The sequence below is a fragment of the Anoplolepis gracilipes genome, chromosome 13 (genome assembly GCF_047496725.1).
Source record: "Anoplolepis gracilipes chromosome 13, ASM4749672v1, whole genome shotgun sequence".
Taxonomy (NCBI): Eukaryota; Metazoa; Arthropoda; class Insecta; order Hymenoptera; family Formicidae; genus Anoplolepis; species Anoplolepis gracilipes.
Genome location: NC_132982.1, coordinates 5,992,406 through 6,007,221, shown reverse-complemented (window position 1 = coordinate 6,007,221; position 14,816 = coordinate 5,992,406). Strand labels below are relative to the sequence as shown.

Genomic DNA, 14,816 nt, shown 5'->3' with positions numbered 1-14,816 from the left:
AACGGACTTTTGAGAATGTCTGAAATTTTCAAGCAACAGCATGGTTTCTCCCACAGAGGTTCTTAGAGCGGATTACACAAAAATCTTGGAATTACCAATAAACTTTTCTCAAGTTAAAAATAACAGAGTTAACCAAACTTTCACAATCACTCTGTCTTTACTTAACAATTTCTGTCTTACATTAGTATAAATGACGTGATCGGTGTAATAATTACAGATCAAGTGACAAAGTGAAAATATTATTGCGAGTAAAAGGATAAATATGTATTTTTTTTTAAGACAGACAGTTTAAAAATGTCTGCGTTTAAAACTTCTAGTTTCGCATTTGGATATAACTTAAATGGAATACTAGCAAAAAAAAAAAAAAATAAAACTGTTTTCTCAGGCGTATTGAATTCGCGAATGATTGATGTTGACTCTTTACTATCCAAAAGTTGCATAATATATCACGTCTGCAATATTTCCTTTTAAATGTGATCCTATTTAATTGCTTGCGCAGCATCCAGATTAAAAGGAACTACATCTGGTCCAAAACATTTTGTATGAAATTAATCCTTTGGGAGCCAGTGGTTTCTCATTACGAAACCATCTTTTCAAAATTCCACTTTGATATGGTAATCCTGCTAAATGAATGTATTATGGAGATGATTACAGAGTATAAAAATATTGTCGTCAAAGGATTTATATAAGAAAACTCAAGAAAGACATTTGATCGAAGTCTCTTATATCCTCTTCTTTTCTTCCGTTCACTATAGCCGATTACTACGAACGCAAGATTTGATATTTGATGCTGTGTAGGTGGACACGTCAGCAATTCACTTACAAGTTCAGTAGGCGTAATTATTCGCCGAAAGGACGAAAAAGAACAGAAGAAGTGCTTATACCTAATGTAAGATGTTCTACTTAATCAAACTGGAACTTCTAATTCGTTCTTTTTTGATGGACCTAATAAAAGAAAAATAAAAATACGCAATTTGAAATGTTAAAACAAAAATTATTATATTCATAAAAATTTATAATATATAAAAATGTGTATACATATTTTATTTTTCAAAATATTTATTCTTCAAGAAAAAAAAAAGATATATTGAAAGAAATTAGTATAAATTTTAAAAATAAATCTATATATTCTAATATATTTTTTAAAGAACACAGATAAAAGATGATGAAAAACAAGATTATTAATAATTTTATTGGTATTTTAATAATTGACAAAGTTTCTATTTATACTGTCTGTAAAAAACTTTTCATATCACGTACAAATATCTCGTTTTACATCCACAGATTTCTCTTGAGGAACGATCGATCGTCTCGACTAGACGAAAGCTCGCATTAATCACTGAAGAAGAACACTTGCCGTGCTTTCTTGCAGCGTGGGATGACTACGATTTTTGCAACCATTTTCTATTCCAATTGGCGACGTCTGCAACGGCGCCGGATGCACCGCGGCCGACAACTGCGGTGGAATGCTAATTAATCAACACGATACGTCATGGCAGAACGATCTCCCGACACGCGTGGACGAGATAGGTAACTTCCTAATTTACATTTTACACGGAACTAACATGCACAATTTGGTAGCGCAAATCGAGATAGCTTTTGACGTGCCGCGACTGCAGCGGGTGTAATGTTTCCATTCGATCTCGGTCAATATACACCAGACGTTCATAATGGAATTTTCGTGTTGTTTGCGAGCGTGGAAATATTCATGGCACTGCAATCGAGACATAATTGGACGATATTATTTTTAACGGAAACATTTAATTAATTAACGCATTGCAATGTGCGACAAGAGACATTTCTGATACGTGAGCATCAAGAGGAAGCAGTATTTGTTCAAATTTTATTACAAACGCTTTTGATGAGTGGATAATACATTTAAAACTGAAAGAAAGTCAAAGTTATTTTTAAATGGATAGTTGTCGAACTAAATGTTTAGTTTTTATAATAATATTTTTAAAGTCACCGATATACTATTATAATATCTTCAAAGAGAAATTTACATATAGATACAGGTGCAATTTAATTTTGAATTATTTTTTACTTTAAAAATATACACTAAAAAATTATATTGAAAAAGAATAAGAATTTTTTATTACATTAAAAAAAATTCTTTGTAATATCATGATTGTTTTACATCAATCATTATATCATTGCGACAGTCTATTTTCTTAATTTAAAAAAATTAATTTTCTTAATTCTGAAACTTCTAGTAATCAATGGCTAAACCTATCTCCAAAAAATAACAATTTTCATATTCCTACCAATCGATAGATGAACCTATACCAAGGTATGAATCTATATAACGATGAACTTTGTTTTTCCAACGATCTCCTCAGAAATGAAGACGACATACGATTACGCGTCAGTTAAGGTCAACGCAAAATAACTCGATAAAAAAAAAAAGCTATCGATGCAAAACACAAATATTTACGCAACGCCGATTTAGCGACATGCGCGTACATTTTCAACTCCCAGCTGGTGGCATCAACGTGCCGCTAACGAGGTACGAGACGTCGCGTCGCTCTGGAAGCGTCGCGGGTTGACGTCAATATTGAAATGCCGCGTCCTTCCCTCCTCTCTCTCTCTCTCTCTCTCTCTCTCTTCCTCTCTCTTTCTCTCTCTTGCTCTCTCTCTCTCTCTCTCTCCTCTCCTCTCCTCTCTTCTCTTCTCTCTCCTCTCTCTTCATCTCTGCCACCCTTCCGCCGTGTTCCTCCTCCCGGGATTGCGGCGCTCTACATCTGCCTGTTCCATTCAAAGCTCGAAACGAGCTCGCACCGATCTCGGAAGTAAGAGAGCGACATTGAAGAGATGAAGGATCGTGTGTGACAAGCACCCTCGCGAAAGCGAAATTCGACCTCCTGCTTATAATCCGGACAGCAACCTTGAAGAAATTTAATCGCCCGGCAGCGATTTTCGAAGAGACGAGATTCGGATATGAGTTCGACAAGCATTTTCGCGAAATAGAAACTCCCTGATAACGTAAACAACAAAACGATAAAGTTTTGTGGAAAGTTTACCTAGTTATAGAAAATTGCGCTTGTAATCCGAACAACAATGCTAAAGAGATTTCTCGAGAGATGTCTCAAAAGAGAGATGAAGAATTGACAAGCATATCCGTCTGAATGAAACTCGCTGGTTGTACTCTTCTTTCAAACAAACTCGAAGAAATTTATTTGTTTACGTGAAGAAGCCTCGTGTGAATTCCGGAAACAAGATTTGACGTTTGCAATGTCGATAGCAACGAACGCTCCTGCGAGATTGAATTCGCAAGTTGCAAATTTCAAGAATTTACATATTCTCGACAAGTGGCCGATTTTTCATATTTTCGTATATATAATGAAGATTCATAAAGTTCTGGAAAAGCAGCATCAAAAAATTTCTAAATAAAGTTGTTTGTATACCTTAAAAACTGAAATTCTTTGATACAAAAAGTTTGAATATCGATATGACATTTCTGATCACATGTTATTCTACATCAATATTATTACATGTCATGAAATAAGAGTTGGTAATAAAAAGGGGAAAAAAAAAAAGAAGCGAAATCATCACTGTGTGATATCAACAGCGTACATCACGTAAGAGAAATGTCGGCGCCACTGGTTACTGTTTGGAATAACCAACTCTGTTCGGTTTTAATTACTCTCAAGAACAATGCTAAAGAGGAATAAATTGCAATTATACTTAAGAACATCTTGAGTATAATATAATGAAAACATCGTTTCCGTAATTTTATCGTACGTTCGCAGCATCAAAAAGAAAGAGAGACAGAGGCTCGGAGCAACGGGTGACGCGTCATGACGTCGACGGACACTTGTGGAAGGGACAGGCAGAAGGAAAACATACCCTGAGAAATTGGAAAAGCAATGTCTCCTTTTTTGGCGAGGAAAAATGAATAACGGATAACGAGGCAACCGGTGGACGATTCGCGTCGCGACTAAGGTTTCATGTGAGGGACGTCGTCGGACTAACGGTAAAGTTATTCTCCTTATTCTGTGAAAATGCAAATCACTCACCGGATGCTGCCAGGGCTATCGCCGCGACGAGCGTCCACGAGCGTCTCATGTTTACTCGCGGAATACCCGGAGCGAGGCAGCTACTCCGCCTTCCTCGAAGACCACTCGATGCACCACCTCCACGTTGCCGATTTTCTCCACTTTGTTTTCCGCCGTTTTCCACCGTTGTCGCCGTCGCAGCCGCCTCACCGCTGCTCGTCCTCGCACGTGGCTACCGAATTGCGTCGAGCGAGAACGAACCTGGACCCTTTGGAGGATCAGCTGTCCTGGACGGTCCGCTGGTCGCGATAAAAACGGAGCGATCGTTCTGAATCCTCAGGGCTCGCCCGGTCGCACCTGCACCGGGCTCGCCAGGTGCATTGTCCTAGGTGCTCCGTCGAGGGCACGTGATCGCCTCCACGCAGCGAAGTTCCGGTGCGGTAGTAGTCCGCTGTTATCCCGTACCGGATGATAAAATCCGTGCGCACTATGGTCCAGACGGTCCGTACCACGACGCGGCATCGTCGGGCAGCGCGGACATCTCTTGGCGATTTGGTTTCGCCCGCGGATCCCGTTTATTTTCTCGGGTTCCTCTTTAGTCTCGCGCTTATCACCGACAACAATGATATCTGTCACACGAGCGAGTCGATTGAGTTTCAATCTCGTCAACGGCACCAGCTCGTCGCCAGGTCGTCGGGCAATCGCAGCTGGTTACACGGGCAAAGCTCTGACTTGGCGGATTTCGTATGTATGATTTCTCTATGTGTATGTGTGCGTGTGCGTATGTATGCGTGTACGTACAAAACAGGCTCAGGGACGCATCCGCAGTCCGATCATGGATTCGTTCCGCTCGTCGAGCTTCCCGCGTTCGCTCGGTAGCTGCCGCAGCATCGGGTCAGGGTGAACGACAGGGGTTCACCTTCGGTAATGTGGATCTCGGAACGCGTGCGATCGCCAGGACCGCCAGAACATCCCTCTGATTTTTCTCGTCCGTTACGGAGAGACGCGTGTAGCGCGGGCTGCCCTTCGAAATCTCGGTCGTGGGGCTATTCTATCACTCTCTCCCGGCAGGGGTGTTTTGCCAGATGCGGCCTCGCCGGCGACCAACGCTGGACTAAGATTCATTTGGCTGCAACGCCGCGCGGTACTGCCGCTTCGGCCCGCTTTGGCGCTAGCTCTGTAGTAGCTAACCGCCACCGTTCACCACCTCCGGTCCTCTTCGTTGCTCGTCATATCTTTGTCATTTCTCTCTTTCTCTTTCTCTCTCCTCTCTCTCTCTCTCTCTCTCTCTCTCTCTCTCTCTCTTTCTATTTCTCTTCCTTGCTACTATTCTCTCCGTCTAGCCCAGCATGTACACCTGCCAGTCGCCGTGCGCGTCGATCCCTCTTCTCTTCTACACCCACCCTCTCGTATCGTCGTTCTACCTCGATCACCGATGCTCTTCGTCTCTCGCACTTCTCCTCATCCCGTACCCCTCATCTCTCTCTCTCTCTCTCTCTCTCTCTCTCTCTCTCTCTCCCCCATCTCCCTCTGTTTTCTCTATCTCTTTCTCTTTTCCTCTCCAACTCGTTCTTGTCTCGTCACACACATATATATATATATATATATACACACACCTTCTCCCTCTACGACTACCTCAACGACTTGCTTTCTCTTCGTCCCACTGGCGCCTCGCCTCGCCTCGCGTTCTCGCTCGCGTTCAACCCTCGGCGGCCCACATCCGCGCATCGTGGGGTGGTGTGGTACACCATGCGGTACGACCTGCCTCCCCTTTCTCCCCTCTCTTGTTCTCTCTCCTCCCGATCTCCTCCCGCATGACTCCTCGCTCTCCGACATCCCTCTTCCTCCCGGGGCTATAGTGCATCCCAACATCGTTGGAGAAGAGAGAATCGTTACTATGGCGAGATCAATATGATAGAACGGCGCATGCCTCGGTATCCTTATACTTGAACCCCTCGCCACCATTCGCTCTGCCACGTCTCTCTCTCTCGCAGTTTCGCTCATTCCGTCATCGTCGCACATTATTATCCCAGCCTCGTCATCTCGCACTTCATCTCGTCGTCTCTGCTGTCTTCGTCGCTCGGAGATCCACATCCCCCGATGACGTCTCCCATATTTCCCGTTTTCTCGCGCATATATCCCTCTTCGTCTTGGCGCGTACTGGAGGCCGCGTGCCAGACCGTGGGCGGCGTTGACTTAAGTCGGTTCAGTCAACAGAGGGCCGTATGCGGGAGGATATCGTCCGGCCTCTCCGGTCCGGATCGACCCCCGGGATGTTCTCCTTTTCTACTTTGAATGAAACAAAAGTAACGTTGAAATGAAACAACGTAAGCTGCTGTCAGATCTGTACAGATTCGTAATCGTCAATATTTTTATATCAAAACGAAGTAGAGTGATCCCGACTGTATTTTCACAGATAGTGTTTGTAGAGAAAATGGATTGAATTGATATTTTTTGAATGTAAAAAAAGAAAAAATAAAATTGGCTACTCGGCGGAAGACAACTCGTTATACGTGTGCCAAGATATACGATATGCAATCGACTGCGTGATGCAGCATGTCACAAAGCGCGCCAAAATACTATCGTAAATAAGAGAAAGAAAACTAGCGTTTAAAAAAAACTTGATTAAATTTTTTTTATATATGGACACTTTATAACACGGCACTATCATATTGAGAGAATATAATTCTAAGATAAATTTTATTTTTTTAAATAACTGTGTGTTTTTTCTCTTAATTTTAAGGAAAAACTAGCGAAACTATTACATAAATGTCGTCTACATATTTTGAAGAGATAGTTTATATACTGATCTCGCCGAAATATTTCAATCTTTGTTTACTCTCATGATTTTTATTAACAAGTAAAAAAAATCTCAGTGACAGAGGGGGCATGAGCTTTTTCTTCTAGTTAGAAAAAGGGGTTGCTCGGACGAGGGTTAACGCTCCGATGGCCCGATTCTCCTTTGTGCTACCTTTTCTCCGTCTCTGTTGCGCTCCGTTCTTCCGCGTTGCGCGTCTCTCGCATACTCGCGTATTATGCGACGATGATGACGATAGTCACACTATGACGATATATCTTGATATATCGAATTGCGCGATCATACACGACCGCATTCTTGATGAGTCAATTTACATTTCAAACAGTCTTCCATTTTTGAAATAAAAAACTATCGTACAACAATTTATTATTTAAATGGCAATTTTAATGCAAAATTTTTTTCTCAGAATCGAGAAAAATTATTATCCATTACAGCTTTCAAAGATATTTAATGTTAAATTAAAATTTCCAAAAGGGAAAAATTATTTTTGAAATTGGATAAACAATAGTATTTTTATGTAATTGTTAAAAAAGAAATGCTAGTTTGTGAAGAAAACTTTCTTTACGATTATTTATAATTAAAAGAAATTATTTAATATTTTAATTTGTATTAAAAACGCTGATTGAAATTTAATGCGATAAAAGTAGATGTAACTATTACCGCGCTGAGTATTATGTGACTGTCAGATGATAAAACATTGTCTATATAGAATTCATTCGTAGAAATCCGATTCTATAATGCTTTGACGTTGATAACCCGTAAACACATTGAACGCATCGTATTTACACTTTGCATTACTGGCATCCAGAGCTTCGCTTTTCGCGATTTCTGCCGCTGATAATAGTCGCGAGTTTATACACTCTGCTGGCGTCAAAGTTACAACGTTTCTCGGGCAGTTTTTGAACAGTTTCCGCCAGGATGCTCCGACGTTCTTCGACATCTCCTAGTATTTCCGATTCTGATTGTCTGTTGCGTTTCCGCTTCAACGGTCCTTTACACTTTTCGATCCAAGTTATTTGACGCCGTCCAATCGCGAAGAATAACCAATGTGAACTTGACGTTTCCTAGTTTGCGATCGACTACAAAAAAAAAAGTAACATAACTTTTCCGCTTTTCAGTGCGACTCGTAGTCTTCTTGTTTCCGCTCCTATCTAACGCCGAGTCGAATGGAATATTTCATGCGATTCAACTACGTGCTTAGAGTCATAATTGTTCATCGACATTTCAGTACTTACGATGTGTGTGTATCGAGTTTTAAAAAGTTTACAGCACATATTTTATAAATGTAAGATTTATATCGTTAGTCAAAAATATAATAGATAATAAATTATTATACTATACTATGATAATAAAAAAAAAACAAAGTAATGAAAGAATTTATGAATTATTAAATATATTTCATGTTTATTCATTCGTGTTGTAATTGATTATGCATACAATTGATTGAACCGGAAATATATTCGTATTTTACCGAAAAAGAATAAGAATTACGTATATATATTTCTTATAGCTAATGCAATTAGTTGCATGTACATAATAGATAAATACAGAAAATATATTAAACATATTCTTTCAATAATTATTTTTTTAATTTTTACTAACAATAAATGTAAGATAAATTAATCGATACCCAAAAATTAAAGCTTGAAGTTTATATGATATCAAAATCTCTCGTTTTAAAAGTAGAATAAATCAAGTTTAATCAGCCGAATTAGCGACTTTAAATTAATAATTTGACAATGGGAAGACACCTTTTTGAATAAAGTTTTGATACACCCTCTTATCATTTTAATGATGAAAATAAGTGATAAATATTTTATATTTTTTTTATATTATGCAAAAATAATTCCACAGTGTTCGAAAATAAAACAATGTAACTTACAACGGCTATTGTACGTTCTTCCGATAAGTTACACGGTTCAGTAACTTCGTCGACCAACATTCCGACATTGTTTCTTTGCCATCCCGTCTGTAAGCAATCGGCGATTATTGGCGCGACGTTATTAATATTATCGATTAGTCGCTATTATCTGTGTATTACCCATTCCGTCTCGCTTGAGAGACATGAGAGACACGCGGGATCTACATCGCGATGAGACGCTAATTAACCCGAATACGATACCAAGAGATTGAAGATTGCTGTCAAGCTCAAGTATCGTATCTCGCAAGTTCACGTTGATTCTTCGCTGATTTATTATTTGCGTTCGTGGCGTAGATGGTATTCGGTAAATTTGGAGTACCTTAGTAACTATGCATCGACTAGCAGAAGCCAATTCAATTAAACGAGCGTGATCGATGAAATTGTCGGCCACATTAATTATCCATAATCCTTCTTGTGTCACGACTAGAAATTTATTTCATTTTCTAAACTGATAAATTAAAGTAACGATCGTGAAATGATGTTTGATATTTCTTTCAATAAGATTATATATAAATTGGCAAAACTCTTGATTAAAGTCTCTCTTTAGAGTTTATCTCTCAAAATTAGAATTTGAATGAATAAAACATTTTTGCATCCATTGTCGAATATATTTGTATTCATCATAATCATATTTAACATATAAAAAATATGTCGTGCATATCCGAGGGAATTATTGCATTGGATTTGCGTGAGTAATTGGTGTTTCCGTAAATGAAAATGCATCTTACATGCTTCGTGAATTCGAGAGTACGAGATCACCTGCAGACAGATGATAAATTACTGCACATAGTCAACTTCTCATAAACTACGAAGCGTGTACGTTTGAAGGATTTGCAGTAAGCGGATAAAGGGTTTCTCATTTGTCCCTTTTAGCTCAACATCGTACTAAAAAATATTAATTAGAAAGAGAGAGAGAGAGAGAGAGAGAGAGAGAGAGAGACATACAGATAATAAAAAATGTACTAAATATTCTAAATCTTTAAATAATTAGAAATATTCTCAGTCATGAATGTAATCGATTCTATTAATTAACTCTGCAACTGGAGATTCATAGTACAACAGTTTAGTAAAAAAAGGTTTTCTTTCATTATAAAAAAGTAATAGATTATCTATTTTCCAATCTCAATTTCGATAAAATCAATAATTACATTCAAGGCAGGTAGAAAGAATGACGAAAGAGATGAGACCGCGGAAAAAGAGTCATTTATCATTTGAGGGGATTGCAAAGTTTTGCGAATCGCAAGTTTAATCAATCAAGACTATTTAATAATTGGTTGCTGACGTCAGTAACCTGATGCTTTACAGTACCAAAGTTATCAAAGTTATATCACTGATTTTCCAAACTTTAAAGAACTTTATCACGTTTCTTCGCCATGGAGAAAGCGCTCCCGTATAATATTGTCAATACAAACTATTATTTTGACGTTATATTATCCGAAAATTTAACGATGCCGATCTCAATCGATATCGCTAGGAAACTTTGTTCATTTAAGGAATAAAGAGACTGTAACGTAACAATCTCATTACTCGACCACTAACGGCAGCTTCTTTCTTCTCCATTGCCGGCGCTATTTTGAGTTTTTGCCATCACACCGGCGACAAACTCCTCGATGCTAAATAAATAATCGGTTAGGTCCTTTTCTTTGTCGACGTTGAATTCTCACGCGATTGTGCAAATAGAGGAACGAGATTCACGTTCACCTCGACGCCGAGGTTCTGTTTGCGCACCTGCACTCTCTTTCTACCTCCGAGTCCAATTAACGGAATTACCTCGCGCCCACTACAAAGGATTTGTTTTAACAATCCGTAGCTATGCTCTCGCGACCAGAACTTGGCCGGAAGGAACTCCCATTTCCGCAATTACCTCTCGCGACGCACCCGTTTCAATTAATAGCATCTTTCGCTTGAAGAAAGACGCTCGCTCGATGATATGGATCGCGGTGGATGGACTGCCCTTGTCAGGACAGAAGTTTCAGGGCTTAAGGACACGACTATATCAAACTGACCGGTAATTAATATGTATTTCCACGCGCGATGCAATTGAGCACTTGGGCTTAAAACTTTGCTTCAAAACAAGATTGGATGATGCAATTTCCGTAAACGTTGACTCGACAATGGCTTATTTTGAAGTCAAGCGATTCTCTGGAAATCAGTTTCTTGTTTGATGCCGCGCGAGTGAGTTTCGTGTTTGCATATTAATAAATCTTAAATTGAAGCCGGTGCCCAATTCCCTCTCAAGTCTCTTCCAACTTGCGCCGGAAAACGCCGGAAATCGGGTCACTGTCGGTTTTTACTTCCGTCGATCGACTTACCGAAGTCGGTTCTCCCCGTTTTTCAGAAGTTTGAGACCGAACGTCGGGGCAAGGTGCCGCACTTAAAAGTCACTACCGAACGTCGTCACAACGTTTTGTAGGCAAGCTTTAAGTAAAAAAGAAAAGGACGTGCACCTGGAATGTGGGTCAAGTCAGTGTAATTTAATAACGTCTGGCCTAAAAGGTTTCGCAATGGCTTTGATGGCTGTCGTCAACGTTAAATTCCTAGCAACGCGTTCAATGCCAATTTTATTGATGGTTATTACCATCATGAAACAATGAAGATTCATAAATTTATTATTAGGTACGCGCATATCAGCAAAAATTCTATATTAATTACGGCGCATCTCAGCAAAATTCCAAAAGTTTATCTCACTATTGCATTTATCATGCAAATTTCATTCGACAGTTCCTGATATTGAATTTAATTAAAGCGATCTATTATATGAAATAAAGCAAAATTTTAATAGTGTACATGTTTATAAGCTTTTATGGCCTGCGTATAAAATTGCGTATCATTTATAACATTATTGATACAATATATTCTCTAGTCTCTCTTATCTTTCCAATAAATATTAATTATTGCGCAATTAATTAATATCATATAAAGTTGATCATTATTCGTTACGTTAATAATTAATTAATAGTTGTGTCGCAAGATTTCTTACGTCGTATTGCGACACTCAACACGCAAGAAAGAATTGCGCAAGATTTATGCATTATCCAGGTACTCAACGAGCTGTCAGTAATTAATCCATCAAGCAGAATAACGATACACAAGGCGAATATCAAATTCATCGAACAGCGTTCGTGCTGAACAATATTCGAGCTTAATTAGCGTACATTTACATGGTCACTATTTAGCATTTCAATGATGTAATCTCGCATATAGCTGCAATACCATATGCATCTAAAAAGCTCAGAAAGCTCAGGAAATTTAAGATAAACCTAAAAATAAAGTAATCTTAAATAAAGTAACACGTAATAACAAGTTTTTTTTATCCAAAGGAAAGCTCTTTTTAAATCTGTTTGAAAAGTCTGGGAAAATTTCGATCATTGCAATAAGATTAAAGTTAATATTAACTCTTAGGGTTAGTTAATTGACTGAAGGATTGATCAGAAGAAGACTAAAAGAAAAAGCAAACTAACGAGCAATATTTGGAACGATTCTTTATCGTTTGAATAAGAAGGTCGGAAAATTATCCGAAATTTATGAGAACCAACGGAAACATTTATTATGCGATACGATACGTGTTAGCATTTATCAGCAAAGTAATGGAGCGAGGACTCGTATTTTTGACATCAACAATCCCCTTGCAAGTACCAGCCGTATCAAAAATGATATCATCTTCCACCGTAAGTAAGCACAAGACATAATAACTGAAAAACTCGTGATGTTCGTTAGCGCGAGAAATTTGATCATGCTTCGTTATATTGAATAACTATATCAAAGTCATCAGTTTTGTTGATTAAACCACAGATAGCCTTGTCTAAAAGTTTGTTTTTGATATATTCGCTGTTATATCAATCCTTTACACTCTTTGAATCACATGTGTAATTAATTATTCTGTGATAACGTTAATAATGGTTGAGGCAAATATTTTGACTAAAATAATTATTGAGATTGATTATAGACTATGTGCGTAATTTGTAATCGAAATTATAAGATATAAAAGGCTATTAATGTTTTTCTTGAATGGTTTTATTTATCTTGTTGTTTTTTATACAAACAAATAGAAAAAAATATGTGTCAAAATTATTTAATTTGTCACGTATAAAAAGTTATCTCCATTTTACGGCGTTTCGTAAACTCAATGGCAATATTGAGAGAGATAGTCATAAAATTTGAAGATGTTACGAATAATATTTCCATTTTCTTGATACTTACAGAGTTATTGTATTTCAAAAATCAGCAAACTCTAACGAAATAGTAGAATTAAGAAGCAATAAAGCAATAAAAAGAAAAAAAGATAAATTACTTATATTTCTTATTTTTATAGTATAATTATAAGACCTTAAAATTGGAGAGATATAATTGTAAATTTGTTTTTTTTTTCTTTAATTAATTTACGTTAAACATGTTAAGAACATAATATCGCCTCATAGGTAATAATTAATACTTTTAAAACAAGGAAAAATGATAAAAATTCATAACAAATTTCAACTAATTGTGAGTGGATTATTGTATAAAATTGTAGGCAAAACGAGATGCATGACATCAACAACGTGCTTTCGGTTCGTCTCAAAACATTCGGTCTTGTACTTTCGTCACGTTTCATTGAAGTATTATTATATGCGATTCTGAAGATGATGGCCAAGACAACCTCGCAAGGTTGATAATGCACGGCTTTGAGTTACGATCGGTTATAAAAATTCGGAGTCGACGGACTCTTATTCAGCGACAGAGGACGTCGATATGGAAATTCGATAATATATCCTTCCAGATATTTTGCACACCCGCGATAAAAGTTGTAAAACTCCCGGCACTTCTCTTAAAACTCGAACTTCATAACCAGGATGAAATCTGATACTTTATACGATTCGGGATCGTGCTTAACAGGACGCGATAGTTAGCTACCGGTAAAAGGAGGCGTAAGTACCCTCGATTTATTGAGCGCCAAACTTTCTTTGCCAATTTAAACACGATAATTTCTTCCGATACTAACTCGATTATAAAGTGCGACCAACACATTGCGATGTTCAAATTTCAGATCAAATTTTGAAAATATATTGTTTATGTGTTTTTATATTATCATTATATAATAGGAATTAATCACCCATTTTAATAGGATAAATATAATTAATAATAATAGGAATATACATTAAGAAGTATGTATATTAAATCGCGTTTATGATAAGTTATCGAATCGCAACTAAGAAAAATATCAACGAAATTATTTAGGCCGTACACTCTTTTTCAATGGTTTAATCTGCTCTGCAAAATATTGCGCGCGTACTTGTTCATAAGATTTCTATGTTATTTTACATACTTTGTAAAGCTAAATGGTAATTAAAAATTACTGCGCGGGGACAAGTTGCAGTTCGTCCCTAAAGTAAGATTTGGTGTTCAGGTCGCGGCGCGCGATATATCAATATGTAAATTAACTCATTTATTAACTGTCCTCGCGCCACAGGCTCATATAGGATACTTACGTGTGCTATAATTATTCTGTAATTAGCCTTCAGTTATTCCGTAATTAGTGTTAATAGAGTTTAATGAAAGCTGCAGTTATCCGTTATAAACTCGTTGCTTACCGATTAGCCCGAACATGCCTAGATGCATCCCTTGGAGATGCGGGCCTCAGTACAGTGGTCCACGTATACAGAACTCGTGAAAGTAATGATACATCTTCGCCTGACTGTATGTCTGTAGATGTACGTAGATTCTGCACATTCAATAATTTATATCACAAATTATTAACTCCAACCTTGGCCATATATATCTTATTAGATGTATCTCTGTCTTTTGTCGCTCGATATGTTTCTTATTTCTTATTTACAAGAAAATTATGTAAAAATATTTACGCTATTTTCATATATTTCTCTTTTTAATTCGTTGTAATTAATTTTGATTTTATAAAAAAAAAAACACAACATATATCCTAAAAATATTGTTACAAAACAAAATTATTATTAGATTTGTAGTTCACAGTTATATTTTTGATATATGTAATATAAAATTTCAAGATACATCTATTACATTCGATTACAAATACAGCTGTCTGCACAATTTATAAAGAAAAATAAAAGAGATTTTGTTTGCAATATAT

General features: G+C 37.4%; 1 protein-coding gene and 1 long non-coding RNA gene across 3 annotated transcripts in view; one reads left to right on the top strand and one right to left on the bottom strand.

The window, feature by feature from the left end:
- The window catches only part of LOC140672538 (uncharacterized), a 153,323-nt gene extending 151,954 nt beyond the window's left edge, over positions 1 to 1,369 (top strand). The window contains exon 5 of the long non-coding RNA XR_012047911.1: positions 1,285 to 1,369. This is a non-coding gene — a long non-coding RNA (uncharacterized lncRNA). The remainder of the gene's footprint in view (positions 1 to 1,284) is intronic.
- LOC140672535 (nicotinic acetylcholine receptor alpha7 subunit) overlaps positions 1 to 5,254 on the bottom strand; it is a 178,600-nt gene extending 173,346 nt beyond the window's left edge. Inside the window, exon 1 of one of the 2 annotated variants that reach the window (XM_072904764.1) lies at positions 4,017 to 5,254. In XM_072904764.1, coding sequence (XP_072760865.1) covers positions 4,017 to 4,065 — 49 coding nt within the window. In that variant the 5' untranslated portion in view covers positions 4,066 to 5,254. The remainder of the gene's footprint in view (positions 1 to 4,016) is intronic. The other variant, XM_072904765.1, reaches the window with a different exon arrangement.
- Between the last annotated feature and the right edge of the window lie 9,562 nt (positions 5,255 to 14,816).